General features: G+C 38.0%; 3 protein-coding genes and 1 pseudogene across 4 annotated transcripts; 1 reads left to right on the forward strand and 3 right to left on the reverse strand.

Moving 5' to 3' along the window:
* The first annotated feature begins 5,059 nt into the window (after positions 1-5,059).
* LOC114728472 (protein KINESIN LIGHT CHAIN-RELATED 2) lies at positions 5,060-8,383 on the forward strand. Of its 2 annotated transcripts, none has more exons than XM_028915388.1 (3): positions 5,060-5,162; positions 5,802-7,795; positions 7,940-8,383. In XM_028915388.1, the coding sequence occupies exons 2-3, from the start codon at positions 5,826-5,828 to the stop codon at positions 8,154-8,156; spliced, it is 2,187 nt and encodes a 728-aa protein (XP_028771221.1). In that variant the 5' UTR covers positions 5,060-5,162; positions 5,802-5,825; the 3' UTR covers positions 8,157-8,383. The 2 variants fall into 2 exon arrangements, with proteins under 2 accessions (XP_028771221.1, XP_028771220.1); XM_028915387.1 differs by lacking the exon at positions 5,060-5,162 and adding an exon at positions 5,174-5,525.
* Positions 8,384-8,614: 231 nt separating this feature from the next.
* LOC114728434 (GDSL esterase/lipase At5g14450-like) lies at positions 8,615-10,325 on the reverse strand (annotated as a pseudogene).
* Positions 10,326-12,144: 1,819 nt separating this feature from the next.
* Positions 12,145-14,002, reverse strand: LOC114728435 (GDSL esterase/lipase At5g14450-like). The gene is made up of 5 exons (XM_028915343.1): positions 13,756-14,002; positions 13,340-13,540; positions 12,980-13,152; positions 12,623-12,893; positions 12,145-12,530 (listed from the first exon to the last, which is right to left on the reverse strand). The coding sequence occupies exons 1-5, from the start codon at positions 14,000-14,002 to the stop codon at positions 12,295-12,297; spliced, it is 1,128 nt and encodes a 375-aa protein (XP_028771176.1). The 3' UTR covers positions 12,145-12,294.
* A 1,079-nt stretch (positions 14,003-15,081) lies between these two features.
* On the reverse strand, positions 15,082-20,716 carry LOC114728473 (L-aspartate oxidase, chloroplastic). The gene is given in 11 exon segments (XM_028915389.1): positions 15,082-15,587; positions 16,014-17,024; positions 17,468-17,529; positions 18,089-18,169; positions 18,261-18,317; positions 18,513-18,755; positions 18,938-19,068; positions 19,071-19,291; positions 19,561-19,704; positions 20,292-20,445; positions 20,602-20,716. Coding segments are annotated over 9 exon segments (1,950 nt in total). The 5' UTR covers positions 19,695-19,704; positions 20,292-20,445; positions 20,602-20,716; the 3' UTR covers positions 15,082-15,577.
* Positions 20,717-21,707: the final 991 nt, after the last annotated feature.

A 21,707-nucleotide genomic window follows, 5' to 3' on the forward strand; every position in this document is an offset into this window, starting at 1 on the left:
ATTTGTGTGAGAAAAAGGCCAAAAAGAAAATTCTTGACTCTTATTACAGAGCTCGTCTGTACCACCAAAACAAAGAGAAGATCCTGCTATCATATATATGTTTTTGAAGACCACACACAGTCATCATATATACAAAATAATGGTCAAACTTAAGTTGGCGTATATGTGTGAATAATGATGCCATAATTCTAAAACGCATCTATCCACATCGTTTTCAAAACCCCAAAATCTACTTGGCCCCCGAAACAGCCTTTAAATTCAAGAGATTGAACCCCAGTCTCTGACCAACGAACATACGCGTGTGCTTCAGCACTGTTGTTGTTAGTTATTATTGCTGCTTCTGGGATTAATATCGGGTATAGCTGGCTTATGATTAAAAGGTGTTTGAGTAGATACAAAACTATAGTTTTAAAATTACTTTTAAAATATAGGAAATAAATATATAGAGGAATTTATTTCAATTTATAAGAAAATACTTTTTAAAAATACTTTTAGAATTAAGTAAACGTCCCTGAGTCGTACATGTTGATAGAGGAACACTTCATGTCATATAAGGATCTTAATTAAGCTTTTTCACATAAGCAGAGGTGATGCTTATCCACCACAAATCCACAGGTTTTGAGGAATATGTTGACTTTGCGAGCACAGAGAAAAAGATCAGAAGCAAAATCATAATGTCGCCTAATCATACATTGATTGCAAGTACCAGCTTTTTTTCTTTTTTTCGGGGAGAAAATTTAGGACAACTAAGTTACATGGATGCCGACATACAGAGTTGGTTCATTTTGCAATGATTCGGTTTATATCTCGCAAGGTGGTAACTTTAAATCTTACTCCCTCCGTCCGTTTCTTATTATATATAAGAGACAAATAACTACATTACGTTGATAAGAAAACAGTTAAAATTAGTTTAGGACAATTAATGTGTAAAGAGTATAATATTTTTTTCAACAATACCCCCATTAATAAGGAGAGAGAGTATGAGAGAGAACAATTAAATTAATAAAAAAAAGAGAAGTGGGAGGAAGAGAGAGTATGAGTTGGAGACAAAATAAATAGGAGTAAAATAGAAAATCAATATAAAAAATAGAGACAATTTTTAAGTGTTTCTTATATATGGAAACATGCCATAAACATCAAATGTTTTTTATAATAAAAAACGGAGGCAGTATTATCGAGATTTAGAGCTTTTTTTGTATTAAAAAAAAAAAAAAGAAGCACACGAAGTTTTGTGCCCCACATATAGTTTGGGAAAAAAAAATCAATTTTCCATTTAGTTTTGATGCAGACACGTCTTCAGGGTGAGGAGCATGTTTTTGCAGTAATCTATGATTAATTCGAAGTCAAACTCTTCCGTCACCCTCGGTAAATTAAGAAAAATATCTGACGGCGTTTTTTCTATATTAAATCAGCATAAATAGTACTCTTCCGGTCCTTAATATAAGACCTAATTGTTGAGTTAGTTTTAGTCCTAAATATAAGACCCATTTCTCATATTTATTAATTTTCTCTAAATTACCCCTATAAATACTCTCTTAACTATAATCAAGTAGAAGAAGATGATGAGTATTAAGAAAGATGATTATAGTGTTTTAGGAAAAATATGTCACATTTCTTATAATTAACCAAGTTATCTAACTTTCTTAATCTAATCAAATTAGTTAAATGGGTCTTATATTAAGGACCGGAGGAGTACTATTTTCAGTCCTTAATATAAGAGTTTATTTGACTTTTATTTTTGTCCTAAATATAATCCCTCAATTCACTTTGTCACTCATATTTATCCTCTCTTTTTTCAAGGCAATTCTTGCAATAATGGTAGTTCTAGTCAGTATATTTGGTTAGCAAGGATGTTTTAGAAAAGATAACACCTATTTATTACAAATAACTAACTTAATTATTTTTTTAATCTATTCAAATTAGTTAACTAGTTTTTATATTAAGAATCATAGGTAGTATAAGTCATATGCCTCAGATTTTTTTAAGCATAATTCATATACTCCTTCGGTCCTTGATATAAGACCCATTTAACTAATTTGATTAGATTAAGAAAGTTAGGTAAGTTAGTTAATTATAAAAAATGTGACATGTTTTTCCTAAAACACCATACTCATCTTTCTTAATACCTTTTCTCTCTTCTACTTGATTATGGTTGAGGGAGTATCTATAGAGGTAATTTAGAAAAAATTGATAAATATGAGAAATGGTTTTTATATTTAAGACCAAAACCAACTCAATAATTGGATCTTATATTAAGGATCGGAGGAATATTTTGTAAAATTTATTTTTTAGAAATTTTTTATCCTCCATTTAATGTCAACACTGGTTTACATTTTATCCACCTCTATTTAATTATTCCTTCCATCTAGTAAGGATCTTATTGAAAATAAATAATAAGCATACCTTTAAATTTGGAATAAGGCATATTTTCAAGAGAAAATAAAAATTTCAATTCGAATAAGTAAATGGAGAGGGAAAGAAGTATAAGGTGTTCAAGAATTGTCTGAGTTATTCGTTTTTTAAACTCAAAATGCCATTTGCAAGGGATGTCGAGTAGAGTATATATTAAATTATTGATGACTTTCATGGAATGAGGATATTTTTAAGGGGGAAAAAAGATTAAATCGAGAGCATTTTTTCACGATGCTAACTAATTTTTTTTTTAAAAAATTAATATGTGTCAAGTGCTCGACGTACGGGTCTTAAAATCAAGGGATATGTGTATGAAGTTGGGTATAACAAACATGAACTTGGTACGAAGCCATTGGGATCCGTTGAAGAGTAAAAATGAAGGGATATATCATATACGGATGCAATGTACTGATAGTGCAGGATGTGATGCCCAGGTAAGAATTTAATGAGTGATTGCTGAAATGCGCTGTTTAATTATTTAATGTTGCCAATTTTGATGGCGAAGACGACAGCGTATCGGCTGTTTAAAATGACCTCCCCCCTCTTCTCCTTCATTTACGCTTCCCCCCCCTCTCTTACTTTTTCCGCATCCTCGCTCCACACGCGCCCCATGCTTTTTGCTTTTTCTTTTTCTTTTTCCTTTTCAATTAAAAAGGGGATACTAAATATTCATTATTATAATAAATAGAATCAAATCCGTAACTTAACACTATAACTTTTTATTTACAAAAAAACTTCCTTGCCGCCCACCTATCCGCACGCTTTATGAGCAGACATGTACCATGCGGCTCCTGAACCCAATCCAAGTCGCTACTTTACTCCATACGCTCGCCTCTTTTCTTCTTTCTTCAATCCCAAGATGGATCGAATCCCCCCTTTACCAACTCATCATACATGACAAATTTTTTTATTTACTAAAAATTTAGTTGAGTTGGTCATAAGATTCAACATGTATCCAAATTCAGAAAATATTTATAGAAGTACTTACAAATCATTTGCCACCCGTCAATAAGGTCTTCACATCGGTAATGAGATTCAAATATACAATTTTATAATTTATGAGTTAACTCCTTAATAATTAGACCAGTTCTTGTTAGTTAAACATGGTAATTTTGTGATTGCAGTTCAGCCAAAAAAAAATACTTGAGTTGTACATAGAGGAAGGGGCCACCTCAAGGTTGCTCTTGCTGCATTGAGTTACCCCTAATGCCCTAACCACCACAATACATGCCTCCCAATCACACCATTATGATCGCAACAATATTTCAAATCTTGCACGTATTAATTAATTGCACGGGATCAGGTCACCAGTCCAGATCACTCTACTGATTAATGTTTCCCAATCCAACTTAATCATTGATTTGTCGTCCTTTCTGTTGCCTTGACGCTACACAAACATTTCTTAAGTCTAAAAAATCAATACGCTGGAATATATACAAATACCGGATGCTGGGTGCCTGTTCCGATGAAGGCCTAAGTTAAATTTTATTTTGTGGTGTGTGGAGGTAGGGAGCAAATGCATTATAAATGTCGTTAAGGTTATTCTTTGCTTGAACCTGTGTGCCTACCACACACTTTCCCACTTTGCTTCCAATCCAAAAGCAAATGTGGGGCTTATTCGCTGTTTCTATTATTTCAATACCAAGCTCCCTGCATTCTTAATCTGTTTTTGTCAACTTGGTCTTTAACTCATTTGTCATTTTCATGCCAAATGCCAGCCCACGAGTTTTGGACTCACTCCTTATCCCCCAGTTGCCAGCACTCACTATCAGCATCAGGTTTTGATTATTTCAATATCAATTCCTGATGGCTTCCATTGGTTTTCATGTATAAATTCTGTATTTTCCCCCCTTACTTTTGCATTGAATCATAATTAATTTTCCAAAATCCTTGCATAATTTTGCACCGAATCACCGCAATGCTAGTAGTTAATAAACTTGGATTTTGTGTTCGCATTTTCGCAAAGAATCAAAGAGGGCATGATTTTTAAAAGGCATGTTAAATACAATTATTCTCTCCTTTTCATCAGTACAAAATGGATTATGAAGGGGAATATTGCTTTAGAGGGTGGGGCCGGCCAGCCGAGGGATGGGCCCTACCGGGGACCGCTGAGATAAGGGGAGAAAATCTCGTTGTAGCTGGATGTGATCCACGTGTACACGAAACTCAACCAATCGTCACATTCCACCCAATACCTTTCGCCACGTGGCAGATTTATGTTCATCTTTCAGCATCATCAACAAATGGCACCGTCATCGGAGCACTGCCTGCTGCTCTTTTCGCGTCCAAAAGCCGTCAATCCCGCCACCCCATGTCTGTTACTACGTTTTAACTGCAACTGAATTTCCCCAGCACCTTCAGGAATTTGAAAAAGCAGAAAAATGCCTCTGAGAAAAATAAATAAATAAATAAATAAACGGTGCATTATTAATTATTGAATTAAAAGCAATAATAGAGAGGTTGAAAGGAATAGAGTGGGAGAGAGGTCGTCGTCTTGGCTTGCTTCAACTTTCCTACTCCCTGCAACCTTTCACAATCGTATTTTCTGTCCCAATAAAATTTTATCCCGAATATCCCCGTTCTGCCCTCGCCTACCTCACCGCTTTTGCCTCTTCCTCTTCGTTCCCCCCTCCTACCGATATAAATGCATACAAACCCAATACAGCTATTGACCCATCATCTCCTTATCTCCTCGTAACACCCCTGCTGCTTCAAGCTTTGGCTTTTCTGTTTTTTGGGGTCTTGTACAGGTGACCCCCCATTCATTATCTCTCCCTTGTTTGCTTCTTGTTTGTTCTTATTCTCTTTTCCCTCTTAGGTGCAATGGTGTATTGCTTATACATTGGTTTCTGGTATTTCATTATCATATTTCTGATTGTCATCACTGTTTGAGCTCTGCTCATCTATCGTTGGCTCACTGGATTTGCACATTGCCTTTCGGTTGTCCTGAAATTGATCAGTGAATGATCGAATTTGATGAGTGCTTTGTTTGTAAAGTCACTCTACGGGATTTGACATTGGTGTGTTGTTGGTATTAACTGTTCTGGGAAGAGAATTCGCGTCACGCATGGAACGGAATATATGGTTGCTTTTGCTTTTTACTGCGCGCTAAAGTATGATTCATTTCTCTCTCTCTCTATTTTTTTTTAACTGTTCCCGGCGGCATACATTTATTTATTTTACTTGGAATTTGATTCCTTTTTTATCTCTCCGGTTAATTCAAAAATGAATTTTAGCCTTTTGTCAGTGAAGCGGAAATAGGCTGTTTTACATGTGATAGAAGCGGACATGTTCATTCCTAATCTATGATTGAGGCCACAACCATTGATTTCTTTGCATTAATTATGTGTTACGTAGTGAAGAATCTGAATCATATTTCGTGATTTTAGGCACGTTGCTGTTTATACCGTACGATGCCAGGATTAGCTATGCATGAATTAGAGGTGAATGGTACAGCAAACGAACGTAATGGGAATTATGGTCCTCACAAGGAAAATTTTACTCAGCAGGAATCTCCAAGAACTCCATTGAGTCCAAGGAGTATTCAGAGCGATTCAATTGATCTGGCCATCGATGGGGTGGTGGGCACCTCCATAGAGCAATTGTATCACAATGTGTGTGAAATGCAGAGCTCTGATCAGTCACCCTCCAGAGCTAGCTTTTACTCATATGGTGCAGAATCCAGGATTGATTCAGAATTGCGCCATCTCGTTGGAAATATTACAGATTCAGAGATCACGAAGGAGGTGGTCACGGAGAGTAAAGAAAATTGCAATACTGTTGGGTCAACTCCAGAGAAAGATATTGCGCCAGGCAGCAAGAAGTCTACAAAGACGAACAAGAACCAAACAGAAAGTCCAGGGGTTGTTGAAGGGTCAGCCAAATCAACTCTAAAAAGCAAAAATTTGCGTGAGAAGCCACTAATGGACAAGAAGAATGAGAAGAGTACCAGAAAACCATATTCTTTTTACAACATGAGGAAGCAGAGGAACCTTGGTACCCTTGGCGCAAGGTTACAAGAAGGGATTGAGGATCATGCTGCTGCTGCTGCTGGGCTAGATAACCCAGACCTTGGACCATTTTTACTCAAGCAGACAAGAGATATGATCTCTTCAGGTGAGAATCCCCAGAAGGCTCTTGATTTGGCTCTTCGAGCTATGAAATCATTTGAGATATGTGCAAATGGGAAGCCTAATCTAGAAATGGTCATGTGTTTGCACATCTTGGCGACGATATACTGCAATATGGGGCAATACAATGAGGCTATTCCTGTTCTTGAACGATCCATTGAGATTCCTGTTTTAGAAGATGGTCAAGAGCATGCACTAGCTAAGTTTGCAGGGTGCATGCAATTGGGTGACACTTACGCAATGATGGGCCAAATTGAGAATTCAATCCTTCTATACACAGCAGGTCTGGAAATCCAAAGGCAAGTCTTGGGAGAAACAGACCCCAGATTTGGTGAGACGTGTCGTTATGTGGCTGAGGCGCATGTTCAAGCATTGCAGTTTGATGAGGCCGAGAAGCTGTGTCAGATGGCTCTTGACATTCACAGGGGAAGTGGTTCTCCTGCTTCTCCAGAAGAAGCAGCGGATAGGAAACTCATGGGGCTTATCTGCGATTCAAAGGGTGATTTTGAATCTGCTCTTGAGCATTATGTTTTAGCAAGCATGGCCATGGCAGCGAATGGGCAGGAAGTAGAAGTGGCTTCTGTGGATTGCAGCATTGGCGATGCCTATCTGTCTTTGGCACGCTATGATGAGGCAGTATTTTCCTATCAGAAAGCCCTTACAGTGTTCAAGTCAACCAAAGGAGAGAATCACCCAACAATAGCTTCAGTTTATGTCCGATTAGCCGATTTATACAACAAAATAGGGAAGTTCAAGGAATCAAAATCTTACTGCGAAAATGCATTGAGAATTTTTGGGAAGCCGACTCCAGGGTTCCCCTCTGAAGAGATCGCAAGTGGCTTAATAGATGTTGCAGCCACCTATCAGTCAATGAATGATGTGGAGCAGGGTCTAAAGTTACTCAAAAAGGCCTTGAAGATGTATGGTAACTCCCCAGGTCAACAGAGCACTATTGCCGGAATTGAGGCCCAAATGGGGGTGATGTATTACATGATGGGAAACTATTCTGATTCTTACAACATTTTCAAAAGTGCTATTGCCAAGTTTCGTGCCAGTGGGGAGAAGAAATCTGCTTTGTTCGGGATTGCTTTGAACCAAATGGGTCTAACCTGCGTGCAGCAGTACGCAATAAATGAAGCAGCAGATTTGTTTGAGGAGGCCAAATGTATTTTGGAAAAAGAATATGGTCCATATCACCATGACACCTTAGGAGTTTATAGCAATCTAGCAGGCACTTACGATGCAATGGGCAGGTACTATGTTCGCAGTCTCCAACCCTCTTTAATCCTTGTAGTTCTAATCTCTAAGAAAATAGTTTATCTGGGAGTATTGTGTTATCTGTCTCTATCGCTCTCTTCCCTTTGCTAATACTTGTTTGTTGTTTTGATTGCTTGCAGGGTGGATGATGCCATTGGAATTCTGGAATACGTTGTCAGCATGAGAGAAGAAAAGCTTGGAACAGCAAATCCTGATGTGCATGATGAGAAGCATAGGTTGGCTGAGTTGTTGAAGGAAGCAGGCAGGGCCCGAAACACAAAATCTAGAAGATCCCTTGAAACTCTCCTTGATGTTAACCCTCAAATTATAGAAAATAACGGCATCAAAGTTATCTAAAGTCTTAAATGGACATAATATACAACGAGATTAGTTGGTGTGCTTTGTGTTGTCATTGTTTGAAAATATGAGTAAAACAATAAAATGTAGTAAAAAGATAACAAAGAAAAAGTGGGCGCAGGTCCCACTTCCTAGTAGTCTATCATTTTATTGCTCAAAGATCTCTGGAGAAGGTGCTTTTGTAAATCTATTTTCTATAGAATAGAGGAGAGTTCTCATTCATTCAATATCCTCCTTTTCTACTCAATTTATGATTGTTGAAATGTCAATTTTCCAAGTGAACAAACGTATGATCAAACTTAATTTTCTCTGTTGGTACACCAAATGGCCTATTAGAAAATCAAGTTGCTTCTTGCCATAAGTCTGGAAACGTTCCTGGTCCGATCATTGATATTTATTACACATGACAGCAAACAAGCGAGACTGTGAAATTGAATTGACGTCATCCCATAAAAAGAAACACACAAATAATGCAGTCTATTTCTTTTGCCATTTGCGAACATGCATTGCTATAGTTTACCCCAAAAATAAAAGGAACGTGTGCTGTATATTGCTATATAAGAACATAAATGTTAGAAGCATGCCTTCCCAATTGGAACTGGAGGATCAGAGAAGGATCCACTAAGAATGCGTTTAGCTATCCAGAGATGTGCTGCTTGAGAGTAGTGTATGCCGTCCTAGCTAACATGTTGAGATGGATTCTTGCACGGAATCCCATGAATAGTCCCATTTACTGTGACTTGCCTCTCGCAATTAACATGGTAACCATAGTAGCTTCCATAGCAGAACAACAACGGATTCACAAAACCTGTGAACAAGCAAATATACAAGTTAGGTTCTGCACTTCGCTATAAATATACTCAAGTCTTGAACTACATAGGTTTGGCTTCAAAACATGGGGGGATCACCTTGTTTCTTTGCGTTGTTGATTAGTTGGTATTTGGCTGAATACACATCAACATATGTGAATTTGGCAAGAGGGAGATTTTTCTTGAGCTCAAGCACTTGTTCCTTAAGCTGTCTATTGAATTCCTGAGTGATCTCATTCTGACGTTTGACACACCCATTTGCATCCAGGTCAGTGACATTAGCCCTCTTTGACTTGTAATATATAAGACCGTGGGGCAAGTACCCAATTGGGCATGTTGTGGATCTAGAAGATTCTAGCCCCTTCACTGTACAGTTGTTGGAACATCAGACATTACAAGTATTAGTTCTTAGAACAGAGTCGCCATCCATTTGGTTACCCAATTGTTATGTTGATTACCTGCACTGCTTGAAAGAAGGAGTCTCAGATACTAGGAATTGATGACCGAACTTGCTCCTCTGAAGTATGGTTAAAACCAAAATATAGATTGTTTTGTCCAATATCAAAGGTATATGGGGCTTTCAAGAATTCACCAGGTCTTGGAAGACTGCTTATAAAAGGTGTTTCTGTCCCTGTAATATTGCAGTTTTCATTCCTCCTTGTCAAAATCAACTTCAGTCTAAAGATAATACAAAAGGAAATCTAGAAGAGAAAAGAAACTAAACTGTTGCTTGTAAGTTGATTGTACAAAACATTGGCACGATACTTGAATTGTTTGAATTGGGAAATCTGAAGCCCTAGATGAAAGGGGCTATGCCTGTCGAGAAGAATCGATGAGCCCCCTGTTGCAAAGTTCTCCCCATGCCAGTAATTTTACCCAAGTGAGTTCAAATATGCACTCAAGTATGGCAGCTTCAATTCTTCAGCTACATAGGTTCGTTAATGAAATATGCATAAGAAACTACTATCATTAATATCCTAATACGCGCTTACATTGAGAGGGCTAGAAGCGAACGCATTAAAGACGGGCAAAGACTTGAAGAAAGCCCCTAAAAAAAAGGTGTTGAATAAAGAGTGCGAAGGAGAGAAACAAAGAATGCTCTGCTTTCGCGCTCACTGATAAAATCAATAATGAGTCGACCATCGCAAGCCCTTCCTGATAGACTTCTGAAGAAGCTTTCGCCGTTAGGAGGATAAACCCCTGTGAATGCTGCAGATATGGCTCCGGTGTTTGAATTTGAGTCCCCAAAGTTGTAAATAGCTGGAAACCCACAAGTTTTAAAGACACTAACTCCCCAAACTTCACATGACAAACCCAGAACTAAACACCCAATTATGTGAATCTTTATACCGAAGCTCATCATTGGTTCCTTTTCTCCCCTCTCAGCAAGTGGCTATGTATCACCAATTCACTGAATAATAGGGCTTGCATTAGCATTGAGGAAAACTCAGAGGGTTTTTCCTTTTAGCGGGCACATTTTTGAAGAATGTTCAGTACCGAGCACAAACAGAAAAGAACAAAAATGGGACTCTAATAAATTTTGGTAAAGTATCTTTGCCATCAATATTGTTCCTTGTATCGTGCGTGTGAGACAAATTTTTTGAAAGCAAGTCTCGAGAAAGATGAAAACTGCCAAAACGATCATGTGCGGCTGCGCGCTGTAGCGAACAGTTCTTAAATTGGACGTCGATAAAATCTCTCTTACTTCAGCGCTTTGAAATGAAAATGCAAATAAACTTCAATCAAGAGAGTATAAAATAAGAGAAAAAGACACTAAAATACTTTTAAAAATACTAAATGACAAATGAGGGTGTTTGAATTTCAAAATTTCAATTCAGACTCTAGGTATTTTTTTTAGAATTTTTAAATCTTGTAAAATTACACAAATATCTTTTACTATTTTTTTTAAAATACCGTCACCTCAGCAATCCTGGTTGTCCGAGCTCTGACGCCGGTGTTGCCGGCGACCAACCACGGAGCTCCGACGACATGTTACTCGAACTTCAGTGACTGATCACTGAAGCTCCGGTGACTACTCATTCTTATGTATTGACTACTCTTTTTTAATTATTGACTACATTTGTTTTTAAACTTTGGTAATTATGCTTGTTAAGCTACTAACTACTCTAGTAATGCGATTGACTATTTTTATTTTTACAATTTGGATGACTACTTTTATTTAGCTATTGATTACTCTAGTTTTGTTATTAACTACTTTTGTTCCAAAAATTCAAAAAAATACATTAAGTATTGTTGGAGATTTGGTAACTACTTTTTGTTTAGTTATTTACTATTCTTATGTAGTCAATAGCTATATAAAAGTAATCACTAGAATTTTGACAATAAAAATAGTCAATAGTTAAAATAGAATAGTCAATAGTTAAATAAAAGAGTACTCACCGACAGTAAGAATGTTGTTGTCATTTTACAAGATTTGAAAATTATAAAATGGTACCTAGAGCCTAAATTGAGATTTTAAAATTTACCTGTTATAATTTATCATTTAGTAATTTTGGGTGTATTTCACTGTCTTTTTTTCTTAAAATAATTGGAGGAGCATTGATGATGCAATAAAGGTTAATAACCCAACCCAACACCTAGCCAAAACAAAGTTCAGTACTACTTGAAGGCTGTTTATTGCACTTTCTTTTTTAACATGCTTTCTTGACAAGTTCAACCATAATGTTCCCATCAGATATTAAAAATTGCAGCTCTGTATATTTTGACTGCAGCATAGGAACTGCTATACATACATATAGTACAACTTATGAGAATTGTATGAATGCTAACACATCTGTACAGAAAGCTATGGTCATTGATGATTCGAACCGACCCCAATGGAGCAGCTAGCAAGGACATCTAAAGAACAAATTAATGATGTAAACTTGTTCACGAAAGGGAATTCTATTGGTCACATAAAACAAAAAGGAAAATTAATACGAGTTTGGTTAAAAATCACCGCGCTGCTATGCTGAACCCTATAACTACTACGTTTAGCTTCACTTACTGACATTGTTTATTAGTTAATATATAAGCACAAGTGTTACTAGCCTGCGACAAATATAGCATATTGAGAGAGTACTTAAGAGGCGCATATGTAATAAATTAATGTTTAATTCGAAATGGACGCCTTGGGAAGGGGAAAGGGACAGATTTGATGCAATTTTACCATGACCTCGTGTGAAGATGATAATGATATCATATAATTTCGAAAAAGAAATTAAAAAGGATTGAAGATCTGAAAACCTAACGCTGAAAAATAGAATTAATTGATTATATGTGAAATTCAGTTCACTAACTCCTGCAAATCAATTGAATCACGGCAAGAATCAGAAGCACGCTTTTCCAATTGGAACTGGAGGGTCAGAGAAGGAACCACTGAGAATGCGTTTAGCAACCCAGAGGTTTGCTGCTTGAGAATAGTGTATGCCGTCCCAGCTAACATGTTGAGATGGATTAGGGCAGGGATACCCATAAACAGTTCTATTTACTGTGACCTGCGTCCCACAATTAACATGGTAACCGTAGTAGCTTCCACAGCAGAACAACAATGGACTCACAAAACCTGCCACCAAGCAAATCATAAAAGTTAGGTTCCGCACTGTGCTATCGATCTACTTAGGATGTGTTGGTTTGGCGTCAAAACTTGTGGATCACCTTGTTTCTTTGTGTCGCTGATTAGTTGGTATTTGGCTGAATACACATCAACGTACGTGAATTTGGCGAGCGGGAGATTTTTCTTGAGCTCAAACACTTGTTCCTTAAGCTGTCTGTTGAATTCCTGAGCAACCTCATTCTGGGGTTTCACACACCCATTTGCATCCAGGTTGCCCTGTTTTGACTTGTAATATATGTAGCTGTAAGGCAAGCACCCAATGGGGCCTGTGTTATGGATCCAGAATATTCTAGCCCCTTCATTGTACAGTTGCTAAAACATCAGCCATTACAAGTATTAGTACTTAGAACAGAGTCACCATCCGATTAGTTATTCTCGTATTTGCTAGTGTTGATTACCTGCACGGCCCGGTAGAAGGTTTGTAAGATATTAGGAATTGATGATCGAACTTGCTCATCTGAGTCGTGCTGAAAACCATAACCAAGATCGTTCTGTCCAATATCAAAGGTGTATAGGGCTTTAGAGAATTCGTCAGGTCTTGGAAGAATGCTTTCAGAAGTTGATTCTGTCCCTGGAACATTGCAGCATTATTTGTCATTGTCAAATATAACTTTAGTCCAAAAAGAATAATCTAGTTGGAAACTATTATAGATTCTCATAATGTGCTTCAAGATATCCACAGTTGCATATGCTTTTAGAGTACCACCAAAACCAAGATTACAAAAGGAAATCCAGAGATGAAGAGTAAAGAAACTAACTGTTGCCTGAAAGCTGAGTGTACAGAACATTGGCGCGATACTTGAACTGTTTGAATTGAGCTATCTGAAGCCCCAAATCAAATGGACTATACCCGCCAGGACGAATCGATGAACCTCCTACTGCAAAGTTTGCGCCATTCCGGTAATTCGACCCAAGTGAGTTCAAATAGGCGCTCAGGTATGGCAGCTTCAGTTCTTCAGCTGCATAGGTTCGTCAACGAAACACACATAAAGAAATGTGTCTATAGTTAATATATATCATCAGCCGCCCAATACCCGATTACACAGAAGGAGCCAGAACGCCTCCATTAAAGAATGGCAAGAACTTAAGGAAAGAAAAACAAAAATAAAATTAAAAAGAAAGGCTGAATAAGAGTGTGAAGGAGAAACAGAGCATGCTCTGCTTTGGTGCTTACTGAGAAAATCGATAATAAGTCGACCATCGCAAGCCCTTCCTGATAGACTTCCAAAGAAGCTTTCGCCATTGGGAGGATGAACCCCCGTGAATGCTGCAGATGCGGCTCCAGTGTCTGAATTTGAGTCCCCAAAGTTGTAAATTGCTGGAAACCCACAAGTTTTAGAGCCATAATCACCACCCCAGACTCCACATGCCAAACCCAGAACTAAACACCCTATTGTATGAATCTGCGTGCCAGAATTCATGATCGGTTCCTCCCTCTTCCGAAGCGGCGGTGGGTCACCGAAGGGGTTTATATAAGTAAAACTCAGAAGAGGTAGATTTGCTTTTTTGACCGGCAAATCTGCGCCGGCGAATTTTTAATTCAAATAACTTCGTTAGTGTTTTTTAAATGAAAATTGAATAAACTCCAATTTAAAAAAGGGTACGATCCTTTGATGAGCATTAATGATGCAGTGGAGTTTAGTTTTACTTGAAGGAAACGGCAAACATGCTGTTTTTTTTTAATAATATTTCACTGGTGATTATTGATCATTGACAACAACAACCATTTTATTGGCATCGGATATTAAAAATTGCAGTTATCAAAAAGTAAAAAATAAAAATTGCTGCTGCATATTTTGATTGCGGTATAGAAACTTCTATATAAAACTAAGGAGCATCATATGAAATATGAATGATGACAGAAAACTTGTACGGAAAGTAAAATGAGTGACGAATACCGTCTATGAAGAATTCATTATGTACGTGGTCTACTTTGTACAGGGGATAACAGAGAGCAATGGTTATTGATGATACGAACCGACGCCGGTGGAGTAGCCAGCAAGGATACATTACTAGAAAAGAATTTAATTAATATTAATAATGTAAACTTTTAGATAAATGGGAATTTAATTTGGGTTTGGAACATAATCACCGTACGTCCTTGCTCCATCTCATATCTGCTACGCTCTGCTTCACTGTACTAACACGTTGTTTAGTTAATGATATACAAGCACAAACTTACTAGTCAATAGACGCTTATGAAATATAATGATGTTTTATACGAATTGGATGCATTTGGGGAAAATTTCTCCCCTTGTTGCATATGGTCCCTCCCGTAACGGCTCACAGTTCATCGCTTTTAACAAGTTTTGGAATTGGAATTCTCCTGCAAAGGGTGGCTTAGCGTTCTAGTTTGAAAACCCATTTCTCCGGGTAAGGGGGCCATTTTTTTCAAAATGGAGGAGTGATAATGAGCTAAAAATAGCAGTAATTGGTCGCCGCATAATGAATAGACTCGTTTCATATTCAGTTCCCAGCAGCTAATTCGAGCGCATTTCAATGGATGAAGCTCTTCTTTCCGGTTGCTTTCATAACTAATTATTTGCAGGTCTACACTTGCTAACTACAGACGAGCTCGTTGCATTAAGTGGACAGAAAGTCACTGATTCATACATTTTAATATGCCGTTGCCTTGGCAATGTGAATGAAAAAGTAACAAAGGGATGGTTCTTCCCCCCTTTTTGATTCTAGTTCTACGGCTTAATCAAATTCACGACTTATTAGAGTGAAGGGAAAGCATTCCATGATTAGCAATAGCGACTTAAATTGCAACCCACAAATTTGCTGCAAAGGCTGCTAGGTTCGTTTTTCTTCCAACGTGTCCGATTGCTCGCTTTAGCATATCATGATGAAGTACGACAGTTCCACACCGCGTACCTTTTTCCCAGCTCTCTATACTTGTCAGAAACATTCATTATTCTCCGTGGTTAGCCTTCAAATGGTGGTGGCAACATTGTCCAATTGCTATTCCTTATATCCTGGCTGTCAAAGCTATCTTAGAGGACTCTGCAGAAGCAGCATTATAAAATAATTAGACTGACGATAGTATGTCATCAATAAAACAAAAACATACAATAAAAAACCCTAAGATCATCTTAATTACTAATTGTTTGACCAGTAAGGTACATCCAACCAGAAAACCAGAAAATACTTGAAAAATTACCTCTCATGAACGTACTTCTTTCTTGATCTATTTTAAGTATTGTATCGGAATATAAGTAAAAGTAATTTGAACGCCTAAAGAAGGGCAAAGGGAAGACACCCTAATGGATCTTAACTATTGAGTTCCATGAAGGGTACAAAAAGGTAAGTTCTGGGAAATTTGAAAGTAGCAAAATTTTAAACCTTTCTGGTTTGATCCTGCTTAATTTTAGAGTTCCCAATACGTAATAGTAGATGTTGATGTCTCAGCACCGGAGCAACTCTACTTACTGATACATGGACGGCTTGTGTAGTTGTACAGAACTCCACGAACTCTTTACAAGTGAACTTGGGAAAATAATAGTTGGCAGTCTCTCACTTTCTTCAAGATGAGGAAAATCAATTGTGTAATGTAGCCCACGGCTCTCATGCCTAGAAAGGGCACTACTGACCACCAGCTGAGCACAACAAAAAAGGTTTCTCATTTCACAGGTCTCAGGCCCCACCATAGTTGGCTTCCACCCATGCTGAAATAAGCAACCCTCCCACTTAGCTTCTAATTCAGCAATTTTTTGGTTTGCGGTTTCTAGTCTCATGGTGGACCGAATAATTCCAACATAACTCCACATAATAGATTGCAGCTCTCTCCTCACTTCCGATGTCATCGCTGATATTTTGTCAATGACACCACTTCCAAGTGACAGAGGCACAATGGGTCTAGGCCACAAATTTGAAGCAGTCAAATCAAGGCTGGAGCTCTTCATGCAATCAACAGATGGCTCTACAGCTCTACGAGCAAAAACTAGTGCCTCAAGCAATGAGTTGCTAGCAAGCCTATTGGCCCCATGCAGGCCCGTGCATGCTACCTCACCAGCCACATACAGACCTCGTACATTTGTCTCCCCCTGGAGCCCAGCCCGCACTCCACCACACATATAATGAGCAGCTGGAACCACTGGGATTGGACAGCGAGTTATGTCCAAGCCATATTGGAGACACACAGAAGCAATGTTGGGGAAATGGGAGAGAATTTCCTCCTTGGGCTTGTGACTAATGTCAAGTAGCACATACTTATCATCACGCCTTTTAAGCTGATCATCTATACTTCTCGCCACCACATCCCTGGGGGCAAGCTCTGCTCTCTCGTCATACAAGGGCATGAACCTTTCCATGCCTAAATTATACAGGATGCCCCCGTGACCCCTGACAGCCTCAGAGATCAGAAATGCATTGTCCCGAGGCTTGGTTGGTTTGAGAGGGAGCCCTTCATCAGCTAAAGCAGTAGGATGAAATTGTACAAACCTGAGCAAATCGTAAAGAGAAACTACATATCAAAATACTAGACATTAGTTCCCCACTCACATGCAGCCGGGGATGAAGTATGTAAGCTTAGAATAAAATAATGTAAACTTGATGAGTCTTAAGCTTCAGATATTATATTCCTACTCCACTTTTCGGGGGGAAAATACTGTCAGGATTTACAGAAAGTAAAGAATCCTCAGTAAAAGATAATTAGTCTAACACACTCATTAATTGATCTTCTGCTTTGGAAAGAAATTAAAACGTTGGTGCAGTTGTTCATCGAAATGCATTTAATTATATACCTTCTAAAGTACAGAAAGATTTGTCACAGCAGTACGGCATTCATGATCAATTTTACTATTCGTTTATTATGACTAGTCTGACATATTGACAAAAAGGTAAAAGATAATAAACGTTCACATCTCTGAAAATGATCTACTTACTCCATGTTGGAAATCACAGCTTGAGCTCGGTGTGCCATGGCCATCCCGTCTCCAGTGGCTACCTAGAATAATCATCACGAGAGTCCGATTAAGATGCAACTAAGACTAGCCACAAACTGCAGCATGATCAGTCTGAACATGGTCAAGATACAAAGCACGAAATCAGCATACAATGGTCCGTTAAAGCATCCAGACAGACTAAAAAATATCTACTTCATGACTTACATTTTAACCTCAACTAAATTGGATTACTTGTCACAAAAAAATTGGATAACTTATTCGATTTTAAATTTTATTTTAATCAATTGCAATACTTAATTCATTTGGTGCATCGGTTATGACTGAAAAAACAACTATTTATAATGAGGTGTTGTAATTTTCAAGATCCCGATCCTTTAAAATAATAGTATTATTCCTAAAAAATTTCCAGAAATTGTCACATTTTACATTGTTGAGTCATGCAAGAATTTCCACTTTCCATCATGAATGATGTTATCACAAACAAGTAGAAGCTACAATAGTTCGCAAAAAGACAAAAAAAATTCGGGTAGTGGATTCTTCTCCAAAAAAAGAAAAAAAAGAAAGAAAGAAAAAAATCAGATATTGGAGAAAGAGGACTACCAGGGGATTTGTAGTCGTAGGATAAATATGTCCGGCCCCACCAGATGCGAGTAAAGTCACTTTTGAAATAAATCTTACCACCTAAAAGCTAAAAAGGTGAAGTTTTACAAATTGGAATTAAAGCTGGCAATAGGTTTGCCGTCAGAGAAACACATATAACAGTTTTTCCCACCTGTGATGTCTCAGTACTTAAAGTGTCAAAACCAAGGCAGAGTATATCAGATCCATCCTGCAACATCAGCAATGTGTTTCTGTAAGTGAATGCATCCAGCAACTGAAATACTCTGGCATCAAATTTGGATAGTCAAAATTGGAGAAGACTAAAACCCTAGAGAACTTCTAAACTTCCAATAATTTCACAAATGCAGCAAAACATGCCATGTAAATTTGCACTAGGGGAAAAAATCCGCAGAGAGACCCAAACCTGACAAGTGAGCAAATCTATAGCAAAGTGGTGTTTGAAGACAAAAATATTAGGATGACTGATGACTTTCTTCAGCAAAGCACGTTCAATCTCTTTTCCAGTCATATCAGCAGCATGAACAACTCTACAATGTGAATGGCCTCCTTCCCTCACTAGATGCAAGTTTCCATCTTCACCATGATCAAATGATGCACCCATGTCAATCAGTTCTCGAACTCTATCGGGTCCTTCAGTACAGACAACCTAAAAGATAAAGTCAAAGTGCACAATAAGCTGAATAAATTAGTGAAAGAAACTAGCAATTTCACAAATATGATCTACAAGTACAAGAGCAACACTTGTTGTTCAAAGGATATCTCTCAATAAGACTGGAAAGAGTTCAGGAATGAATGACACAAGGTGAGGTTTATAATTCTGGAGCATACTTTGACTGTCTCCTCATCGCAAAGATAAGCCCCAGCCACTATGGTGTCCTTCATGTGACTCTCCACTGAATCTGAAGGGCATAGGACAGCACTAACACCACCTTGAGCATAATTCGTGTTGCATTCATGGGTTCAGCCTTTGTGACCACTGCAACAGATCCATGTTTTGCAACTTCAAGTGCATAGCGAAGGCCAGCAATTCCACTTCCAATTACAGCAAAGTCAAAATACTTAGTGGAACCATCTTTCTTGTAGGAGGAGATGACTGATCTGGGAAGTTTCCAATTCTCATAAACTGGAGACACAGCAAGTTTATATCGGTTTTTCCGTGTTAAACTCTGCGCTCTTTTTGACCTATAATTGTGAGACAAAAACATTTAGAAATCATCAATTCGGTAAAACAAATATGATCATAAAATTGCAGAGCAAAGTTCCATTTACAAAGTTTCAGATTATGTTGCCCGAAGTTATTACAAATACTTCTTTACAAAGCTGTCATTTGACAATGCGTTTATAGACACACTTAAAAGAAACAATTCAGATTCATATGAACTCTGTAGCTGTAAGTCATGATAATTAACCCAAATTATCTTTATTCCTGGATCAACATCTTCACCACATACCAAGGGAGATCCTTTTGCAAATAGCTCTTGATGGGTACATCAGAGACCATACAAGTCCTTCTACAATTTCGCCCCTTGAAGTCTGTGAACAGGTAATGAAGTTCGCCGCTCCCGCCGGCTATACTAGTTGTCATTGCAATCCTTCTGTTAAAAAGATTGTTTTTGAAAAAGAAACAAAAGGGCATAAGATACTAAAATACGGAAAACCTTCTAACTACAATTGCATTCTGTGATTTCTTTGCAGTTAGTCAATCATAGGAGTGGGCTATCACTATGTTTTTCCCAAAAATATTGGGAACCCAGTTCTGAGCTAAGCACAAGCAAACTGTTTTTATGTATAAGAATGTGCTCATAATAGTTTAGAAACAAAGTTAAATCCCTTCTTCTCCCTTCCCAGACGGGAGAGATGGAAGAAGAAATAAGTAACGAGAAATTCAATTATTTACCCGGATAATAAGGCCTACTCAAATTTCAGAAGCAAAACAGAACATGGAAAAAAGCCGTTCAGGAATGGAAACAACATACGAAAGAAGCTGGAATATATTGGAGAAATTTAAAGTTGGCTACAGCTGAATTATTCTCCTAGGAAAGCACACGGAACGACAGAGCAGAGAAGACATTCACAATAATGATTGTTTTTAATTCCGAATCCTACATGGTGTACGATTAGTTAACACATCCAAATCCCGGAATAGAACAAACGAATGCAAAAAACTTGAAATGCTACCCACCAAAAGTTCCAAAAACAAAGAAGACACCGACGTTTAATTTGCAGAGACCCTCGAGAAAGAGCGGCGAAACCAATGGAACGTGGACTAGGTCGCGTAGCTTCGCAGAAAATGAATCGCACCCGACGAAGAAAAAAGGTAAAAATATTCCACGAGCCTGTCGTCGGAAAAAAGAAATTACAATATGAATTGGTGTTCAGCCGGGAAGCGAACGGAGAATAAAAATAAATATTACTAATATACGAAGGGAAGACCAAGAATGGAAAACAAAGAGGCGCGGCCCTGAACATTCCTGCGCCCTTCCCCCACCTACCCCGCGCCTATTCATGCTTCGTCCGGATTTGAGCCACTCATGTTTTCTGTTCGTAGTCCTCTTCGTAGCTCTGACAATTTGAACACCTAACTAATCTTCCTGAGCTCTGGTTGTGAAATGTATAATTTTGCGCGCGGACCCCAAAAAAAAGGCAAAAAAGAGAGAGGAAATGCTTAGATCTGAATACTTGGAAGAAAATATGTGTGCCTACTAATCATGATTTTGGACCACAATAATAATTACATATCAAACCCAATGAAGGCTGAAGGTTTAGTTTTTTTTTTTGGGGGGGGGGGTTGATATTAGATGCCATATATTATTGCCAATAGTCATCTAGGGACGAGAGAATATTTGAAACAATAATAGAAACTAATCTTTTTAGCACAGTGAAAGCAAAAAAAGTACATCCCTCTTAAACATGCCGTTACACACATAAGGGTACTTGAATGCTTACTCAATACTGGTTGATTACTTAAGTGACGACAAATACTCTTGCTATTTTATTATGATAATGTGAGGGGGTGTAAGTACAAAGGTTGCATGCAGTATGGTGATGGTTTGGAGTTGGCGGGATTGTGTGGCGAAGAAAATCACACGAACATAATTAAATGATGCTGGGCCGCAGAAGTTGGCGCGAACAGGTTCCGCATTCCATGAGTTGGGGGGTCCCACGCACGAGGGCGACCCTTCCGGTTGAGGGAGGGCCAATGCAAAAGCCATCCACAAAAAGAAAATTGGAGTCCCTTCCACTGGCCAGGAAGCCGCGCTTTTTCCATTGATCGCACTCGCAACACAAAAACGGCATATTCAGTCGTCATGGGTGCTGCCATGCTACTTTCAATAAATATTAAAAAAAATAATTAAATTTATTATTTATAATAAATACGTGTTGCTTTTCATAAAACATCCCTAATAATCACGTATGCATTATAATAAAAAACTCTTTAACATATACAGTCATCATGAGAGCTATTTTAAAAAATAAATAAATAATGAGAAACAAAATAAATTAGAATGTAAAGAAGCGAACTTTTATGCATTTAAGGTAGGAGGTAGTATTATTCAAGACAAAAGATGCAAAATCATTTTTCAGCCACTCGAATGAA

The sequence above is a fragment of the Neltuma alba genome, unplaced genomic scaffold, assembly GCF_004799145.2.
Source record: "Neltuma alba isolate B1F8T4 unplaced genomic scaffold, ASM479914v2 tig00012535_pilon, whole genome shotgun sequence".
Lineage (NCBI taxonomy): Eukaryota > Viridiplantae > Streptophyta > Magnoliopsida > Fabales > Fabaceae > Neltuma > Neltuma alba.

Excerpts from the sequence above, each read along its gene's own strand:
- LOC114728472 (XM_028915388.1), top strand. The coding sequence starts at position 5,826 with ATGCCAGGATTAGCTATGCATGAATTAGAGGTGAATGGTACAGCAAAC. Across the intron at positions 7,796-7,939 it reads ACTTACGATGCAATGGGCAG|GGTGGATGATGCCATTGGAA; the intron begins GTACTATGTTCG and ends GATTGCTTGCAG.
- LOC114728435 (XM_028915343.1), bottom strand. The coding sequence starts at position 14,002 with ATGAATTCTGGCACGCAGATTCATACAATAGGGTGTTTAGTTCTGGGT. Across the intron at positions 13,153-13,339 it reads CACTCAGCTTTCAGGCAACA|GGACAGAATCAACTTCTGAA; the intron begins GTTAGTTTCTTT and ends GCAATGTTCCAG. Across the intron at positions 12,894-12,979 it reads CCTTCTACCGGGCCGTGCAG|CAACTGTACAATGAAGGGGC; the intron begins GTAATCAACACT and ends CTGATGTTTTAG.